We start from the raw sequence: 20281 nt of genomic DNA on the forward strand, positions 1-20281 counted from the left end.
TTGAACACATTCATCCCTACATTTGCACCAACACCTTCAAAGTTTTCACATTTACTCCCGTCAACGCAACATGTCTTGCATTGCCCTTCCCACCATTGCGGGATTGTGACGAAGAACATCTAGTGACAAACTTGTGCCATTTTAGTCCCCAACGATGTGCTCAACCAAAATTTCAACTACACACCAGATATGTGACATTCACTCGCAAAAAAGTTTGCAGAAGGGATAAAATTTCATTGAAATTTGAAGGGAAAACTGATGAAACCAAAACTTTACAAAGTGGGTTTCATCCTGTAAGTACGTCTTGTAACCTTCGCTTTCAAAGGACCAGAACTCTGTGACATGTAACAATTGTGACGCAAGAAAGGTGTCAAATTAAAGTAGATTAGTTAATCGGTTATGGATAGTAAAAATAATGAGAATAAATCATGTCTTGATATAGCTGACCTTAGAACTTCGGTTACCTTTTTTTTAGAAACGCCTTGTATACATTTTTGGGCAATTCCGGTCTGATATGCACTAACACAATGATTTGTAATTTCATAACCATGTGTCCATGCATCATAAATTTGGTCTCAGAAGTTGCGCGAGTAAACAAGTCAGCGGGAGATGCAGTGGATATACAGTGTATTGTGAAAAATGCCAAGGCCCTCTTCCCCCCCATAAGTTACATGTAGGTTTATTGAAGGTTGTACACTACAATGATTATACAAGAAAATAATCACAGGGATATGGGAACATGATTGAGTCTTGAACAAGTATATTTGAGTAAATACATGTATTTCACATTCTTTAGTCTTGCACTTAACTGAAGGCTTGGTGCCACTGCACTTACGGATGCAGAGAGGATGTAAAACGGAAAAAAATCTTGCCATCCGTTAGAAAACGTTCTGTTTCCATTGTACTCTTTCCATACGTATTGCATATGTGTTTCATACGCCTTATATCCATCAAGCATCCGTCCACTGTAATTTTATTGTTCGCCCATTCTGTCCATTGTCTGGAGCAGATGAAAATGGATTGAGCCACCCTGAAATTTGCTTGTCCGCTGTATCCATTATGAATACGTTTTGTATCCATTGGCCAGTGGGACCAGGCCTTAAGCATGAACTAAAATTCTTAAACAATACTAAAACAATATGCATGATACAGTTATAATCTCAGCTGCTCCATCTACATGGAATCCAACATGTACATTGTATCAGAGCTGGAGAGACCTGTACATGAAATATAACTACCCCATAATAATGCATTTGCTCTGTTAAGGTTAAGTCCACCCAAACAAGTTAATTATATTTCACATCCAATTTTTATTCTATTCTGTATGATTCAAATCAGCTTTTTGGTGTGTACTTGACCTTAAACCGACAAACTCATAGATTTATATAAAAAAATGCTGTAACATGTGAACATTATATTTATTTCATCAAATATTTAAATAGTTCTCATAGTTAATTAAATGTTGACCTTTTAAATGATATACAGGTTTATGAGTAATTACTGTATTACCAAAGAGCAATTTCCAGGTAACTTTGCCAGTTGGATCGTGAAGTGCGCCAAAGGCTAAAATAAAATCTTTTTGAAACAAAGAAATATATTCAACATAGCACACATTTTGATTCAGATGAGATATACAACACCTATTTTGCTTATTAAATCTTCTTTAGAAGCTTGCTTTGACTTGGGCAAATATTTAACTTGTGAAAGATCGACAAATACCTGTCCCTTATCTCAAAGTCTCACAGTAAATTTTACATCCATGATTCTTACAATGTACAATGAGAGTTGACCGATACAAAATGCAGGTGCACTGTATCCTAAACATTATTATGAAACCTGGAATGCTTTAAAAAAATGAAAGTATTGCACCAAACCAGCTCCTCCCTCTCCCATAATAATTGCCACGGCAAAAGAAGGCCATTTCAGATTAAATTAATACTACGTTTCTGGACACCGTAACATGTAAAAGTGCCAACGCCCTCCTCCCCCACCCAGCAAAAAAGAATGATAGTAAAAATGCAATAAAACCTGTCATATCAGACCAAAATGTTCAAATGGATTTTTAAAAATAAATTCCAAAAAAGTTGTGGCATTTGACAAAATTTCATTTCTCATGATGGCATTTTGATGGCATATAAATACTGGAAATATGTAGTAAAATACAGACATTAAGTGACAAACATAGTAGACAAAATTTTAAAGTAAAAAAAAAAAAGGCTCATGACATACAGTAACTGTCGACATTTCCTATTGTTAGGACAGTTCCTGGGGGGAAAAAGGGGTTGACAATTACCAATCCAGTCTCCATGTTGATAACAATCCAGTAATAGAAGCATGCAGTTCCTAATATTTTACATTTTCAATCCACTTTCACTATTCACTATTGCTGAATTTGCCAAACTGACGGGTGATTTGTATGTCAAATAAAAGGCAGCAATGTCCAGTTTAAATGCTCGTATGTTCAGGTTTCATATTGAATATTAAACTTTCAAAGTTGTAATTCATTACTCAGTAAAATAGGGGATTATGTGGTTTACAATTTTAATATTTCAAAATGAAAACGATCCACATTGAATGGTGGGAGAAGTGGATCAAAATAATATATTCATATGAAGCATATGTGCGTACAGGCTCTATTTAAAACATCACTGAGAGGGCACTTATTCAAATATCGTTAATAAGGAATCAACCAAAGGAAAATGACATTCCGATTAATAAATTTTGAAATATTAGAATAAATGTATGATATAATCTTTATGCAGACTTGAATCCTGTATACTAGTATACATACAGCATAAGTATAATTGATGAACAGTCACGAAAGCAATCACAATTGGTAAGTTTTTCTTCACAGTAAGCTCTTCAACTTTACAAATTCAAACAGTGTGAAGATAAGATAAGAAGTAACAGACACAACACAAAGAAGAATGTTATGCATGCAAACTAACATTTTTAGAGTTATCATTCTAATGAAGTTGTAAATAAATATTCCTTGAGTCTTTTTTGGTTGTAATAGGAACATACAAATGCTCATCCAAGATGAATCTTTACTTCAGAAGAAGTCTTTGTTTCACATATGGGGGATCAAGGAGACTATAAAAAGCGGTGCTGAAAACACTGTTCACACAACCCTTGTCCTGGTTTACTCATCTATCATCTCCAATAGTACACCTAACTCATAATGAGTGAGTACATGCAAAAAGAGCATCAAGTGGTGTTCCCACTGCTCCATTTTTGTTGAGATGTTCAATGAGAAGTGATCCACATTTCTAGCTGAGAAGCTTGTGTCAGAACACACTGTTTACTGGTTCCCCCTGAGCTGCTGTATTGTTCAACGCTGTTCTCATAATCAAAGACATGCACAACATCTTCTTCAAATAACGGACTGAAAAGAGAAAATTTAAAAACAAAATATTGATTTATTTAAAATATAATGCAACATTACAAAAATATATCCTTGGATAGAGAATCTGGAAACTTTAAAAATAAAATGTAGAACAAAGTGATATGGAGCTTCCGAAACTGGAATTCACTTTTTGCACGCGGGACATTTACACAATGCTACACGTTCATCTGATGCAAAAATTAAGATGGATAATTAGCTACCCCCCCAAAAAAAAAAGTTTTATCAAACCAAATGAATTAAAACACTAAATATAATTTAATATACATTTTTTCTGAAAAATAAGGTAATTTCCTGTCATAACATGACCAAGACATCTTTATTTACAAGATTAGGAAAGTCAGCTTGATGAAAAGTAAAACTGAGATAAGCTTACTTTATGGTCTGGAGATCTTCCAAAGTGAGATCAACAAGTGAGCAGTTCTTCTGCTCAGCTAGGGCAACACACTCTCCTGAAAAACCATGAGCTTCACGGAATGGGATCTGGAATAAGAAAACACAGTTAAGAATTAAAACTTTATCTGTAATTCTTTCCTTTTCTTGTATGTATTCTGCAAAGGTCCTTCACTGTCCTTCCACTTTAATTTTTTTTCTATTTTCAGGTTTAATCTCTAATGATTTTTAAACTGGCAAGTTCATTGTTGCTCAATTCGATGGGTGCAATGAATAGTTGTATTTGTTTGCAGTGGCTTTATTGGCTCTATGTAAAAGATTAGGATTTGCTGCTCACTTGTAATTGCATACATAATAAAAATCCATCAGAGATAACAAAATCATGAATTTTAAAAATATTCAAATTCCTTAAATTGACATTTTCTCAATATATTAATAAATAACATTTGAATTCAAGATTATCACATGTATCTATTATGCATAATTCTAAGAAATGAATCTTTCATAAGAAAATTGTTAAACTTTTAAAAATTAATATCACATGACTTCTGAAAAGCAGCTCTCACATGACATCACAAAATGAAATTATCATCATTCTCCTCATTGTCATAATCATATGACCACCACTCTTTTGTATCTTGTATATAATCCCCCTCGTCCCATACTTACTCCTTTCCTTACCAGAAAAAGCTAGATCAGTAAAGAGCATATACTTACTCCTTTTCTGACCAGATAATAAGCTAGATCAGTAGAAAGCATATCAGGACTAAGGGCAGTTCTCATTGTCTCAGGGAAGATTGTCAATGTCGATATCACACCAGTAGCAACTTGTAATACACCTGTAGAGAACAAAACAATTCATTTTTAAACTAACGTCAAAATATCATCAAGAGCAGATGTAGATTGTGAGGTGTTTTAAAGAGATATTTTTAAAGGTTTTTTTTTTAAGGAAAAGGGGTGGAGTAGGATATCATTTTATGATTATGTCAAAATCTATCACAAAATAACACTTTTGTATCAATAAGATCAAAATTTTGCTTGTTTGCTCACTCTCACAGCTTTTTTGAGATTTTGCCTCATATGCCATGAGTATACTCAAAACTTTGGGCTCATTGGACTACCGCAATGGAATAAAATCAAAGCATACATTTTGCAAATTTGCTTTAATGGTTAAAAATTTCAAAACGTAATTACTACTCATAAAACACAAAGAGTGTCATCTTACCTGTGAGGGTATCATATGCATCAAACATGGCCTCTTTATCTTCTTGTAAATCCTTGTTATATGTACTAGGCAGCCCCTTCAGTGTCATCAAGAAACCAGAACACTGAAAGGAAAACACAACAAAGTTATTGGATGGTACTCAAAATATTGTGTGTGTTCAGATTATTATTTAGGAGCATCTAAATTGTCCTAATAAATAAAACTCCACATGATAGATTTTTTTAATGGAGGGAGCAAATATATGCAGCGGCCTATGTTACTTGTTTCCAGGTTTCACATTTCATGCTATGCTTTCATTCGATTTTTAAATAACAAGATTTTTTTTAAAGGCTACTAAAAATGCCCTAAACAATGGAAAAAGTCCCTCAAGATTAAAAAATATCATACTTCAACAAGTGGAACGCTGACTCACTTTGCCAAATACTCTTCCTGTCTTCCCTCTGATGAGCTCTAAACTATCTGCATTCTTCTTCTGGGGCATCAAACTACTTCCAGTACTGTAAATAAAGAAAACAAATTCAATTTCATATTCATTCATTCAAAGAAAAATATTACAAAATTGTTACAAAATTCACATTTGGTAACCTAATTAAACTGATAACAGATAAAATAAATGTACAAACAGATCATTATTATTTTGTTTTTCAAACAATACTGAGTAATGCAACACCTGTACCATTTCTAACTGTTTCTATTGTTGCCAACTGCATCATATCTATCTAATACAAATGGGATATTTGATTCATTAGTTTCTGCATAAATGTCTGATAACAGTTGAACTCTTCAGAGTGTTAATTTATGCTTATGTTTACGTAAAGGTAACAAAAATGTCATAGGAAATCGTGACGAAGGATCACTTACTACGATCTAAAGGAAATTAATGTATCAACACTTATCTTTATGGAAAACACAGAATTTAAATACTTTTCAAGGATAGTGAACATTCTTACTCACCTGTACGCATCAGCTAGCTTGACAAAGCTGAATTCCTTGGAAGAATAAAGAATAAGATCTTCAGAAACCTTACTTAGATGGATCATTGTCATCGAAGCCCAGAAGAGAAACTCTGCTACAAAGTCACGCCCACTTGTACCATCAAGGCTGTTGGGTGATGGGCTGCCAAATTTGAGTTCTGAAAGGTGATCAAAGCTAAACAACTTGAAATAGAGATCATCTGATCACCTGAATGTTTTTCTTATGCATGCTCTGGCTTGCACAATACCTGGGCCTCATCGTACAAAGTTGCAATGGATTAGAAATAAAATTAAAACTGTGATTGATCTGAAATTGTGTACTTAAAGGCCCTGTCACATCGTTTGAGCATGTTCATTAACTTTTCTGTGTGCAAATCAGACTTGCGTGTGCTACTGTGGGCAACTGCGTGTGAGATACGTACGAGATACTGTCAATGTGGGCGACCTGTGGGTAACAAAAAGAGTAACCCGTAATTCACCCACAAGGCTTGCATGGATCGATGTGACAAAACCTTTAATGATATAGATTTTAGATCACTCTCACTTTGAGTTTGAATAATTCATCACAACTCTTGTATAATGGGGCCCTGATATTCCTATCATCAGTAATATTGATAATGTATATTTTACATACTTTTAATACATGAGGCAGGTCACAGGGGGTAATAGTATGCCAATGGCTGCAGCCAACAGGGCCAACTCATAATCAATGTGAACATCCTTAAATAATTCTTAAGAATCATTCACTTTAAAATCTTCAGCATCGTACATGTTGCAAACACAGAAGACCCAACAAAAAATTGATTTGAATAAAAAGAGAAAAATCCAACAAGCATAACACTGAAAATTTCATCAAAATCAGATGTAAAATAAGAAAGTCATGACATCTTAAAGTTTCGCTTAATTTCACAAAACAGTTATATGCACATCCTGGTTGGTATGCAAATGAGGAGACTGATGACGTCATCCACTCACTATTTCTTTTGTATTGTATTATATGAAATATGAAATATCCTAATTTTCTCCTCATTGTAAAGTGAAACAGTGATTAATTCCTCCCTGAATATGTGGAATTAGCATTGTTTAATACTATATGATTCAGTCAAGTCAGTCCCTCTGGTCAAATCTGTAAAAAATGAAATATTCTATAATTCAAACAATAAAAAACAAAAGAAATAGTGAGTGATGGACATCATCGACTGACTCATTTGCATGTCACAGAGTTGTGCATATCACTGTTTTGTGAAAAATAATAGAAACTTTAAAATGCCATAACTTTCTTGTTTTACAACCGATTTTGATGAAATTTCCAGTGTTATGCTAGTTTGGTTTTTCTCTATTTATTCAAATCAATATTTTACTGGGGTGGACTTGACCTTTAAGCAATATATTAATATATATTTAAGAAGTTTAATAGAAAAAATCTGCCTACCATGAGCAAGGACTTCTCTGTTGACATTGAATGGATTTCCTGCAAGAGCACCTCTGTAATGAAATGGTAAAGCAAAGCATAATCAGATACTGAATGGAAATACCACGAGATAGAGTGCTCTAAAGTAATAAATGAACACGGCAACAAACGATACAGTACATGATAAAAGCTAGAGCAAGAAATTTGTCAAAAACAACATTCATTTGATTTAAAAAATCCCAAGATCAGTGATCTCAAAACCATCAAACTTTTATAATTTTTTATAGACAAACTTCATAATATAGGGAAATGAATAGATATGATAAAAAAAATCCAAAGATCAGTGATCTCAAAACCATTGAACTTTTCTTGTTTGTATAGACAAGCTTCATAATATAAGGAAATAAATAGATATTCCAACTTAATATGAAACTAGCAAAATACCAATTTCCATCCAAGTTTTGGACCTGAAATGACCTTTGACCTTGACCAAGTGACCTAACAATATAATCAATACCTGACAATCACACTATCCAAATTAAAAGAATAAAGATTTAAGATTTCAAAATTATGTGAAAATTCAGATCTTAAACTTTGTTTAATTTTTCTTACAATTGATACCGGTATATTAACGCCAAGTGACCTCTGACATTGGCCTAGTGACTGAAATTGCATAACCTGTTGCTGATACTTGATAACCATTACACAAGTTTCATGGAATAATATTCAAACCTTAACCAGGATTTAAGTTTTAGATGTTGATGCCACACAACATGCTCAAAGTTCACTGACCCAAAATGACCCTTGGCTTTCATCATGTGACCTACAACTCATGCCAAATCATTATGAAACGAGGTCCAATGATTTTGACTTACCCTCCAAGAGGCATGACATTGACCCTGGCTTGGAGCTCCTTTAATCTTTGAGCATCTCTCTGTAAAGCCCAACCATGACTGAATCAAAGAGACAGAACATAGATTCAGGTGAAAAAAATATGTGTAGAAAATAAAGTACTCAACAACATCACAAATCATCAATCATTAAGAAAAAGGAACTAAAATGAAACATGAAATACACTGCTGCAAATAATTAATTTATAAAGTCTGCAATGTAGTCTACCTAATATCCACAACTAAAATTTCAAAGATATATACACAGGTCAATGTAAAAAGTTTGTTACATCAAAATGGATATTAGTCCATATATCTAAAGATATTGCGTGTTCATTCCTTATGTTGGCATAGTGCATTAAAATACTTTTTTTTCATAATTAATTTTTAAAGTATTAAAAAACATGAGCAATATCATGTAACATCATAGAAAAATCTTTTCCTCTCCATTCTTGACTTTCTTTCTACTTCTATTCAGTGGAACAAGTGTGAAGAAAGATGAATTAATGCTAGTGAACAAATATGCACTTCCCAATAACAGTTTCATTGATAAAATAGGTGTCAACAACTAACCTTAGAAGCCAGTGACTCCATCTGATTGGCTGTGCTCTCTTAAAAGGAAAAACAAAAACAATATGTTTTTAATAAAAGTTGTAATTGTACAGGCCTTTAATTTTGATGCAAAGGTAATGTTCTAAGGCTACAGGAGGCAAATAAGGTACTAAATGCATTATTTTTTACTACTCTATAGTGTAAAATAGGAAATTTGTGGCCTTTCTTAAATGCACTAAATAAATATATCATTCTTAAAAATTATTTGAAATCCTCCCCAATTTTCTTGGATGTATTTGTTACAAACACAAATTAAACACAGGTTTAAGTGCATTAACCCGAGGATTCACAGCAATTGCTGTGGAAAAGAAACTGGCAAGCTGTGGTCTTCTTGCAACATTAATTATATGAGCTGCCACACCTACAGTTGAGGCAAGAAGTTTACATACACCCAGGAAATTCAAAGAAAAGTTGACACTTGCCAAACATCATAAAATTTACTTTATCTTATAAAATAGTGCTATAGATAGAGCTTTCATGACAAATTTGATATCAAACAAATAAGCTTGTCATGCCCCTTCATCACAATGCTTTGTCATCAGGAGCTGAAAAATATTTAGGTGGCATTTTTTCCCCAAAATCTTCATATTTTAGATAAATTACAAATAAAAACTTTACCAAAACATTTCATATTTGTGCTAGTTACTTCTCAACACAAACATTTCATATTACACTTTTTTGTTTAGTGGTGACATATCATGATAAAAATATAATATAAATCATAGATTTGAAATTTTTATGTTTCTATGAAATGATGTTTGAAAATTTAATAACAATAGAAATCATTTGGCACAAATATTATTTTTTTCTTCAAAGAAAATTCCGCCTGAAATATACTTTGATCCCAACGGCATCCCAATCATGTGAAAGAGCTTCATGTGCTCTTTCATTTGATACCGAATTCATCATGATAGTATTTATATTTCTAACGATATAGTAAATTTACAATGTTTGGCAAGCGAACAAATTTCACTGAATTCCATGGGTGTATGTAAACTTTTGGCCTCAATTGTATGTATGAATATATGTACATGAAAGCTAAAATAGTCTTAAAACCTCAAGTATGATACATAGTTGAATTATTCATCTATTTCTTTTAATAATACAGCAATACTTTCTTTCTAGTTTTCCTTTCATTTTGTAGGGGTACCGGTATTTCAATTTATTCTATCTCATTATCAAAGCTTCATGTACATTCCAGTGAATACATTTACACATACCTGCATATGGGTGTACCCTGGCATCAGTACATCGACCTCTCTGTAAAGAAAGCATACCATTAATAGTAGAATGAAGACAGGTGAGAGTGATATGAGAAGGGGAAGAAGGAGAAAGAGTGAAAAGTGGCAATTATTGGCTGTGTTGACACAGTCCACGGGCCCGTTTCAACTGTTGTAACTTTGCCATTACGGCAGCTTCCATGGAAACGGGGCTCAGCAGCCAATCAAAATCATGGTTGCCATGGTCTTTGCCATAATGACAAAGTTACAACAGTTGTAATTCTTTATGAAACGGGCCCCAGAAGGATTTCACTTTATAAAGTAAGAGATTCATGTGGATGGGTTTTTTTTTCAATTCCAAGTAAACTAAACACATACCTTGCTAAAATGTGCAACATGAAAACATAAACAGCCCTATCTCTACCTCTCAACCTGATGTACAGTGTAAATACATGCTTGGAAAACAGAACACTAATAATGCAAATATTTGAAACCAAAGCGGATAATCATGGGTAAACAAATAATGCAAATTGGGCTTTGTCTAGGAGTGTCCATTTAATAGTTTCTCAATGTAAAGAGTTCCTTATAAATATAGAAATCATAACTGTCTTTCACTCTATAATGTTCAGACTATTTCAGGAGTACAATTTCCAAATACAAATCAGTGCTACCCTATGAAATTCATTGATAAGGGATCTATCTATATTTCTTGACGTAAATGGGGTCTTACAATGAATACTAGTATACAAATAACTCACTGTCTTGCTCTCTGTACAAGTACATTGATGAGATTTTTAACCATCGGGTACATGTATTCTATACTATCTCTCAGCCATAGCCTCATGTCAGTAGCACACTGAGTAAAGAACAAAAAGTTTGGGATAATTGTTAAAGTACAGGTAAATAAATATCACCCATAAAAAGTTTCTTTAAGTTTGACTTTGAAATCACAATATTTGTGAGTTGAAGTAATCGAGATATGGCTAAAACTTACTCTGTACATTTTAGAGTTTCAGCTTTATGTTATTCATTTAATTTTCATATTCCATTTTTTTTTATGTGAAAATCAGAAAGAGTTGGGATGTGTATGTCATGCCTTGATTTCAATTTGTGCATAATTCATAAAATAATTAATTTCGAACATTAAATCTTGAATTATCGCCTTTTAAACCATTACATCATCACATTTTTATAGAATAATACAATGCACAAAATCTTTTTTTTTTGGTAATTACAGATGCTAAGATTCTAAGATAATACTGTTTGTGTTTACCTGGTCATTTCTGCTTCTGCCTGTGTGTAACTTTCCTGCAACTGGTCCAATGAATTCCTTGAGTCTTCTTTCATTGGCAGTGTGAATGTCTTCATCTCCAGGCTTAATTGTAAACTGTCCCTTCTCCCATTCATCTGCTACCTGATGCAGAATTAATGAATACGAAACATGTTATCAGTCTCTGATTTGATTCAAGTGACAATGTAAACTTGCCATAAATAAAGGAATCTGAAGTTATGTTAATGAGATAATTTTAGACCTCCAGTAATGATCTCACGTGCACTAATAGTCAATGCACAGATCATTCTAGAGATTACCAATTAATGTATAATCATGGCATGGCAAAGGTACATTACATGTGCGTCAACTGAATAATCATGTACATCTGCGATATTTCAAAATAATAATATTCCTAATACTAAATAGGTTCATTATTGCGGACTGAAATAATCGCTAGAGGGTATTCATTTGTCTCGCAATCTACTATGGTCAACAAGGAAATTCGTGATCACTCTCGCAAAAAGTGTTCACTAGCTTACAAGTTCACGAGCTTTCAAGTGCCGCTGCAACTCTTTATCAAGTGACGAAAATTATCTGATAACGTAGTCTATTTATACCAATCCCCAGGACCGTACGCACGAACGCGGGAACAATAGGTAGGCACTGATCCGTTGTGTGATTGGTCAGGCGTTTTCACCAATCAGTGCGTCGATGTACGGTGCGGCCGGTGATCCGTATATGCAAATAAGCCTGAGGTATATGTAAATACGCCGCGAGTCGGCAATATGCAAATAAGACAAAATTGGCGGGCTCGCTAGTTTCCCGTGGGTGGGGGTTGACTAGCTGAGCGGTCCCTCGCTCGGGCCGGGAACGATCGGGTTGGCGTACACTGCAAGGTAAGGGGGTATTGTGCTGTCGGATGGTTCGCATCCGGAAATCGGGGATGTCGATCCCGCTGTCTCTGTTGAAGTTGTTAGGACAAAGACGTATACTAATAGCCTCCTTAATCTTGCGTGTATACCAATGTCTCTCTTTGGCAACGCAATGTACACCCTTCCAATCTGGGTGGTGTTGCTTCTCCCAAGCATGTTCTGCCACCACGGATGTGTCGGTTCGCTGTAACTGAACATCGCGCTTGTGTTCAGAAATGCGTTCAACTATCGGTCGGGCTGTTTCACCGATGTAAGACCCGTCATATCCCTGGCAAGGAATGTTGTATACTACGCCATCACACAACGGATTAGTGCCCACCTATTGTTCCCGCGTTCGTGCGTACGTTCCTGGGGATTGGTATAAATAGACTACGTTATCAGATAATTTTCGTCACTTGATAAAGAGTTGCAGCGGCACTCGAAAGCTCATGAACTTGTAAGCTAGTGAACACTTTTTGCGAGAGTGATCACAAATTTCCTAGAAAGCAAGTGAACACTTTTTGCGAGAGTGATCACGAATTTCGTTGTTGACCATAGTAGATTGCGAGACAAATGAATACCCTCTAACAATAATATTCCTAACAAAAAAAGATTCCTACAAAACCATATTTTACACAAAATATTACTAAACTCTCTCAAAGGTAGGAAATAATTTTTTAGGGGGCCATGGCTATTTTTTGCCACATTGTCACGATGGCTGGATTTTCGGGCTATTTCTCAAATTTTAAGGTCTAGTTTTCCCCCAATGAGAAATCATGCTGTAAAAGAATTATTGTGATATGTAGAATATTGATTTTCTTACTCTTTATTGATATTGTTTGTGGCAGATATTGGGGCGAATTAAGAAAAGATGCTTTTCCCAAAGCATTCCAATTTGCCAATTACAGAGGCGACTTTGGATTTCATGAGGGAGAAATCGCCTGTCATGTATATCCTACGCTAACTCTCTCATAGCCACACATATAACCTAACATACAGCATAGTGATGCTGAATAAGTATGAGTGAAATTAATACAATATTCCTATTTTTATAAAGAAAAAAATTCCCATAAATCATACATCAAACATACATGTAATACAGAAGTGCACTTCTGGCCCCTGTTTCATAATACATAATATGCTGGAAGTTTAGGACTAATCTGTTCACAGCCAATCAAGTTGCAACATTTCAGTAATTTATAACAGTAGCTTGTATCTTTGTTTCATGAGATTTATGATAATGGGTTATTGAGAGAATGAGCTACCCTGAGGCTATGTTTCATCTGGCATGGATGGACTGAGTGGTTTGAAACGTGCTTGGACTGCACCAATCTCCCATTACCCAAAGCCAAGAGAAGCAGATTTCAATCAGCTGTATACATATTCGCTTAAAGGGAGATACTGCCATGGCTTTGAAATTATCATTCAATACACATTCACACACAGATACTCTTCAATCAGGGAAATTGATAATGACTTGAAAATGCGATTGCTGCTTCATTTTTTTTTACTAAATTAAGCTGATTTTCTAAATAACAAAATCAGAATTACTGTTAAATTATACATGTAGTACAGAGACACTGCATTCAAATTTCAGATTGCATATCATTTAACTATACAATATAAAATTTGAGAAAAACTAATATCTAGTCATGTTTATATACCAGTTATTATTAGAAAAACTATACAAGATGTCAATGACTTCGAAATTTATATGATTGCTGCTTCAGTTTAAAGATTATTTCCATGCCAAAATCTGTTTTATCTGAAATTAATACAAATATATGAATGTTAAAGGGGTACTCCAGGCTGAGGATAATATGATCTGAACAGATAAAGAAAAATCAGACAAACAAAACATTGAAAATTTGATCAAAATCGAACAAGGAATAACAAAGTTATGACATTTTAAAGTTTTGCATTAATCTGGTGAAATAGTCCTAGGCTTGCCTTCATGAATATTCAATAAGCAAATTGATGATGTCATATCCCCACTTGTTCTTTTGTATTTTATTATATGAAAAATAGGTTTATTCAAATGTTTTCCTTAATAAACTTAAAAATCTAGAAATGCCACAGTTCTCACAAAACTATTCTGCTCATTATGCAGACCTGTGATTGAGTACGGTATTCCAACATGGCTCCCCCATCAGAAAAACCATATCAGAGCCATTGAAGGTGTGCAAAGGCGTTTCACTAGATTTTGTTTCCCATACGAAGTTGCCAATTCCTTATCTTACACGGAACGCCTATCCCTACTAAACATACCCCCTCTCTATAATAGACTCGTTTACCTGTCAATGTCTTTTGTAATAAAGTGCCTGCATAGACATTATGACATGCCTACTTCTCTGTTACCAATCCCAAGCCATAGACGAACTCACACACTCGTCTTCAATCATCAACTTGCACGATCAAATTGTTTAAGATTTACTTGTTTCCATGTTTTTCCCAGATTCTGGGAGCATTTATCAGAGGCAGACAGAGACTTGTGTGTAGGAACCAACGTTTTCCCCTTCCTCAGTGTGTTACGAAATTTCCTCTTTGAATTACCTCCCCTCGTAGAAGCATATTAATTTGTTAGCACGTACCCATACCCTAATAACGCTAGAACCATTTTTAATTTGTAGTCTCACACAGTATCAAAATTGTGATCCCTTCTAAAGTCTTCCTAGCATGTCTTAGATCTTTTTTTTTTTACATTTAAAAAAAAACATTTTATATGTCACTCACTTGTTTGTACTTTGATTAATTATTTGGTTTTCTAATAGTTTGCCATACATGTATTTCAATCAACTGAAATTCTATTACACCTTCATATAATTAATTAATTACCATTCCCCTTTTCGTGTAAAGCTCTCAACTTAGTTCTTGTCACATCAGGCCAATGCTTTGAATGTGTGTTTCATTTATGATTGATTATTTGATTTTCTAATGCTTTGCCATACATTCCCATTCTTCATATTGTTTATTTTTTTCTGTTACACATAAATTTATTTACTTTTCTTGATATGGTAGCTTAAATTCAGTTGATATCTAAGAAGTCGTTTACTTTGCTTTTTTTTGTTTTTGTTAAATCCGCACATAACCGTGACAAATGTCATAATACAACAATTCATCTCAGACTCTCGAAATTCAATAAGTTGACCTACCATCTCTGTCTCTAATTTGATAAATGACTAATTTCTGATTTGACCTAATCTACATTTTTTTTCTTAAAGTATGAATTTGAAAACCTTGGTTTTTTTTTTTTTTTTCCATTCATATTACGATGAATGTTAATTTATATAGAAGTATTGTAATTACATGTTTGAATTTATTGCTATTTTGTGTTATTCCATGTAGACACCAGCCAATGTGGAGAACCTCTCGACAGAATTTTCAATTCTTTTAGGTGATCCCCAGGCATTGGCTGGTGCTAAATTTTACATTTCTTTTGTAATGTTTCTATTGCTGTCATGTTTTCTTGCCTGGAAATGAAATAAATAAATAAATAAAAAAAACATTGGATTGAAAACTGATTAAGAGCATTAGATATTCATAGCTGCAACTTATTTCATTATCAGGGAGATGTACATGTATGTATCATACACAAATGTATGAAATAATGAAACAGTTATGATTTCATGTAATAACATAAGGAAAGGTGGGGATGTGTCATCATTAGCCCACCTAATGAATATTCATGATGATGTGCATATCACTGTTTTCACAAAATATTGTTTAACTTTAAATTCAATAACTTCGCTATTTGTTAAAAGATTTTTATGAAATTTTCAGCATTTTGCTCTGTGAATTTTACTCTATTTATTTAGATATAAATATTTAAAGCCCAGACCATCCCTTTAATTAATCAACAATACTATTTGAAAACACACCGATAAAGGTGTTGTTTTTATTTCTTATGTTTAATCTGATTTTCGGTATTTGCATTATCATTTTGAAGAAAACACAAACTTGAAGAAATTCTATGATACCAATTAAAAATTCCTTCAATATTCTGATTTGATTTTAAATGTATTGGAAGTAAAATGTATTTTGGGATGCATTCTTATTTCTTTTCATCCACTAGTAGTACAATGCAGTACAGAGGCACTGCATTCAAATTTCAAATTGCATATGTAGCTGCCCCTTTAAAACTGTGCATACACTCAGACTAATTTTAGGCAAGCCAGAGAGCAATCAAGTGATTGCGAGGTCTGTTTACCAGATGAAAACAGGAGAAAATTGGCTGAGGACAGGACTGAGATACAAGCAGCATTCAGTAGTACAAATGTATGGTACCCAGAAGAAATAAATTGGTACAGGTTAGAAGCTAAAAATCAAAATTATATTTTTCTGCTTTCTGTTGAGTAAAAAAGGGAATACCATGCACAACGCTATATCTCCAGACCCTAGTAGACATATTCTACCTTTTAAAACATAAATATTGTAAATTGAGAGAAATTATTTTTCTCTCTTTCTGCTACATCAAACAGATCATTACTTTTGTCACACTGGTTTTTTTTTCATAATGAAAGCAAGAAAAAAAAATCATATGAAAGCATGGATTCTTCAATCTTCAATAAGGGAAAGTAAAGCAGATACAAAAAGAAAACCTATAAACAATGAAATGATCAGGCAATTTTTGTCCCAAAGGATACTTTTCACAGCTTACCGCCTACATCTGCAACCATTTTAAATAGTTTCCAGGGTTCTTTTGAGCATTTTGGTAGCTAAATTGCCCCCAGCCCCCCCCCCCCCCCGGGTATTTTTTTCCTCTTGAAATGATAATACAGAACAACATCTAAGGAAAGCAAAATGTAATATAAAACATGCTTGTTCAGTCTCACAGTGAGTACGCCATCATATGAAGGGTAGGTACCATATATATCTCCATAGATCTTTTTCTTCCTACACAACCATATGGTCTTTATCAAATTGTGATTCCTGACATCAACAGCTCTCTACACCACACAAGCAACCACATATCAAACATATTAAATTCATGATTAGTGCAACTGGTCAACAAGGTGTAGAATATTTTGGAAATGCACAATCTCCTCTGAAAATATTTCAAACATATAGATACGGGTATGCAACTACACATAAATTGCCATAGCTTAGAAAATATCTGAGCCATTTCTGTACAACACATTAATAAAAATATTCTAAAATGAAACAATGTTGCAGAATAAAAAGACCGAGGATCATAGCATGTCATTCATGAGCAATGGTGTACAAGAAGAAACACTGCCAGCAAGTGCTTATATAACAAAGGCCTTACATTTCAATATCTTATAGCCTTTTACTACATGTATTTTAGGCCATTTTATATGGCACAATTCTTCATAAAAACGAAATGGGGAAAATCAAAAGGGGTACTACAAATTTCAAAGGCAAAAAAAAAGGGGGCAAACGAGGCCAGGGATGGCCATGTTCTGAAAGGCATTGAATAAAAGGCCCAAGTCTGAGATTAATAACAGAGATACCGGTACTCACCTGTGTAAGACCATGGGATATCATATCCTTTTCCTCCTCCGTGACCAGTCCAACTTTGCAGATAGCTTTTACATAAGCTTTGCTGCCCTCTATGTCAGCCTTCCACATGCGATTATCGAAACCAATCGAGGCATTGAACTTCTCCATGACTGGATCAGTGTCGCCAGTGAAACGCCCTCCCCATAGCTTACCAGTCTGTTATAATACGAAATGAAATTAAAATCGATCAAAATATAAACTTTTTGTGTTATTTCTTGCTGATGATTGCATAAATAAGTGAATGACAGTTTTCTCTCCCCCTACTTTTATATTTAATTATCTCTTGCATTTTGCAACACATCAGATATATTTATCACAAAATGTAAACTTTAAATGATATTGTGACAAATATATCTGATGTGTTGATAAGTCATGATAGATAATGCAATGAAAAAAATATTTACAAAACTATAGACATTTAAATAGGGCTATTGTTTTCAAAAGAAAATTCAATAACAATGAAAAGCAACAATCACCTAAATAAAAGTTCACATGTACCTTCATGAAAACAGAATAAAAAAATTATAAACATTTTCTAAAATGCATGAGTATTCTACTTGAAGTTTATACAAAAACAAACTGAAAATATTCTCATGACGAGGCTCTAAATGTCAAGTATACCCCCAAAAATGTTTCTTGGAATCATAAAGAAAACACACACACACACACTGAAAACTTAATTAAAATCTAATAAAATTGTTTTCATTTTACAAGTTTCCCATATTCTCACATAACAGTTAGATGCATGTATGCATATTAATGGGCTATAAATTCTTTTTGATGTCTCACATTCACTATTTCTTATGTATTTTACTACTGGTAATGATAATCGGTATATAAAATATTAAACATTTACATTTTTATAATTATACAGTAGCTTAGGTGATAAGTTCTTCAATGGTTCATGATGAATTCACTGTTCTATGAAGAATCAAAACCGGCTATACTTTTTCATTTTTTCCTTTGAAAAATCTTCATGATTATTGTAATTAATCATATAAAGGTTTAGCATTTCAGATAGATGAGGTTGGCCTCGATATAATTGTAAACATCCCCCATCTCTTTCATTGCCCCTTCCGAACCAAACTACATTAACATTCCTCAAAAAGCATTGTAGATTTAAGAAAATCAAATGACGATATACTTTTGAGTATATATTTACAAGAGTAGTAATGTACCAGTCCACATTTTACCAAAAAATTTCAGGTTTCCCAGATGTAAAATGGAATTACGATTGCTTTAAATTTAATAGGTTGAGGGGTTAACTGAAAAAAAAAACACCCCCCAAAAAAAACATAGATCCATTTCTACCCTTATAATTAATTCCCTTTTGCTTCACCTTTTCCATTGCCGCCATCACTGGTACTGATGATATTGCAAATCACGAATCAATGTACAACAAAATGTCCTTCCCGAATACATCCACACTATAAACGTTAGAAGTTAGAACAAAGAGATATATACTAATACATCTCTATTCGAACAACATCGATCAAGTTCAACCGCACTTTCAGTTTCACAGTGAACAGGAAACAGGCAACATTGAGCAAGAATGTGAATCCGGCAACGTTGTTCTCTAAAATCTCAAAATCTATACAGAATTCAATGGCTGCAACAAATAATCCTTAGCTTCATTAGTAGATCCCTCCTCCAATATACCAAGTCGACCTCGAGATTGTTTTGAAGAGCGCGGCGACCTTTGCGGCACATGCGATGCGATGAACTCTACCGCTATACGGCCTGTGTAGCTCGCGCTAGCGCTAGCGGCCGACAGCGACTTGAGCTTGTAAGCTGCTGATGAAATCTCTACGTAAGGGGGCGTGGTACAAAAAGAAAAGCAAGTCGGCAGTCAGTCCGTAGAACCCATTTCGATATCTTGCAAGATTTATGACCAATTAGCCGCCAAGGGCTATAATTAATAACCGTGATGAGCCAAATGAGAATCAACATCCAAGATGTGTATGCTTTTGAAGCCTTGCTAAATTTTAAAGGGAAATAATGGTTTATAATCATATTTGGCTAACTAATGCTAATAGGGGGTGTACTGAATCAGATTCAGTGGATCGGAACATGGAATTATTAACCGAGAAATAAGACCTTTACAGAAAATATGAGTTTTTATGGCCTCGAACTACCTTGATATTACTTGAATTTATTTCTGTTAAAAAAGTACAATACTAATTTAATTTAAATAAGTTTAATTAAAATGATGAAAAACGGGAGGGTGGCCCTATTCAAAAGCTGCTAATCTACCGAGCGCCCTGTGACCTGTCCAGGAAAAATCGTTGAGTATCGACGCGTGCCTCATTCATTTTAAATTCTGATGCCCATTATCGTCAAGCTCGTTCATAAATCAGTAATTGTTGTTGCTTGTTTCCTTTTTGCCTATATTTTGCCCCCACTTCTCTTTCTTCCCCCCAAAAGAAGTTTTGGTAGCCAAGCGCGTACA

At 34.0% G+C, this 20281-nt stretch overlaps 1 protein-coding gene across 1 annotated transcript; it reads right to left on the bottom strand.

Moving 5' to 3' along the window:
- Window positions 1-743: 743 nt before the first annotated feature.
- On the bottom strand, window positions 744-19721 carry LOC129254901 (argininosuccinate lyase-like). Its single transcript, XM_054893440.2, has 14 exons — window positions 19172-19721; window positions 17794-17988; window positions 11402-11542; window positions 10887-10984; window positions 10129-10168; window positions 8870-8907; window positions 8282-8359; window positions 7428-7480; window positions 5976-6153; window positions 5434-5518; window positions 5022-5124; window positions 4514-4635; window positions 3780-3886; window positions 744-3385 (listed from the first exon to the last, which is right to left on the bottom strand). Exons 1-14 carry the CDS (start codon window positions 19187-19189, stop codon window positions 3247-3249), a joined length of 1395 nt encoding a protein of 464 aa, XP_054749415.2. The 5' UTR covers window positions 19190-19721; the 3' UTR covers window positions 744-3246.
- Window positions 19722-20281: the final 560 nt, after the last annotated feature.

The sequence above is a fragment of the Lytechinus pictus genome, chromosome 2, assembly GCF_037042905.1.
Source record: "Lytechinus pictus isolate F3 Inbred chromosome 2, Lp3.0, whole genome shotgun sequence".
Lineage (NCBI taxonomy): Eukaryota > Metazoa > Echinodermata > Echinoidea > Temnopleuroida > Toxopneustidae > Lytechinus > Lytechinus pictus.

What these genes read in the sequence shown, in the direction of transcription:
- LOC129254901 (XM_054893440.2), bottom strand. An exon ending in CAGGAAGAGTATTTGGCAAA is followed by an intron (nt 5,125 to 5,433) that starts GTGAGTCAGCGT and finishes TTTTCCTTTCAG; the next exon opens with TGTTCTGGTTTCTTGATGAC. An exon ending in GAAGATCTCCAGACCATAAA is followed by an intron (nt 3,386 to 3,779) that starts GTAAGCTTATCT and finishes TTCTCTTTTCAG; the next exon opens with TCCGTTATTTGAAGAAGATG.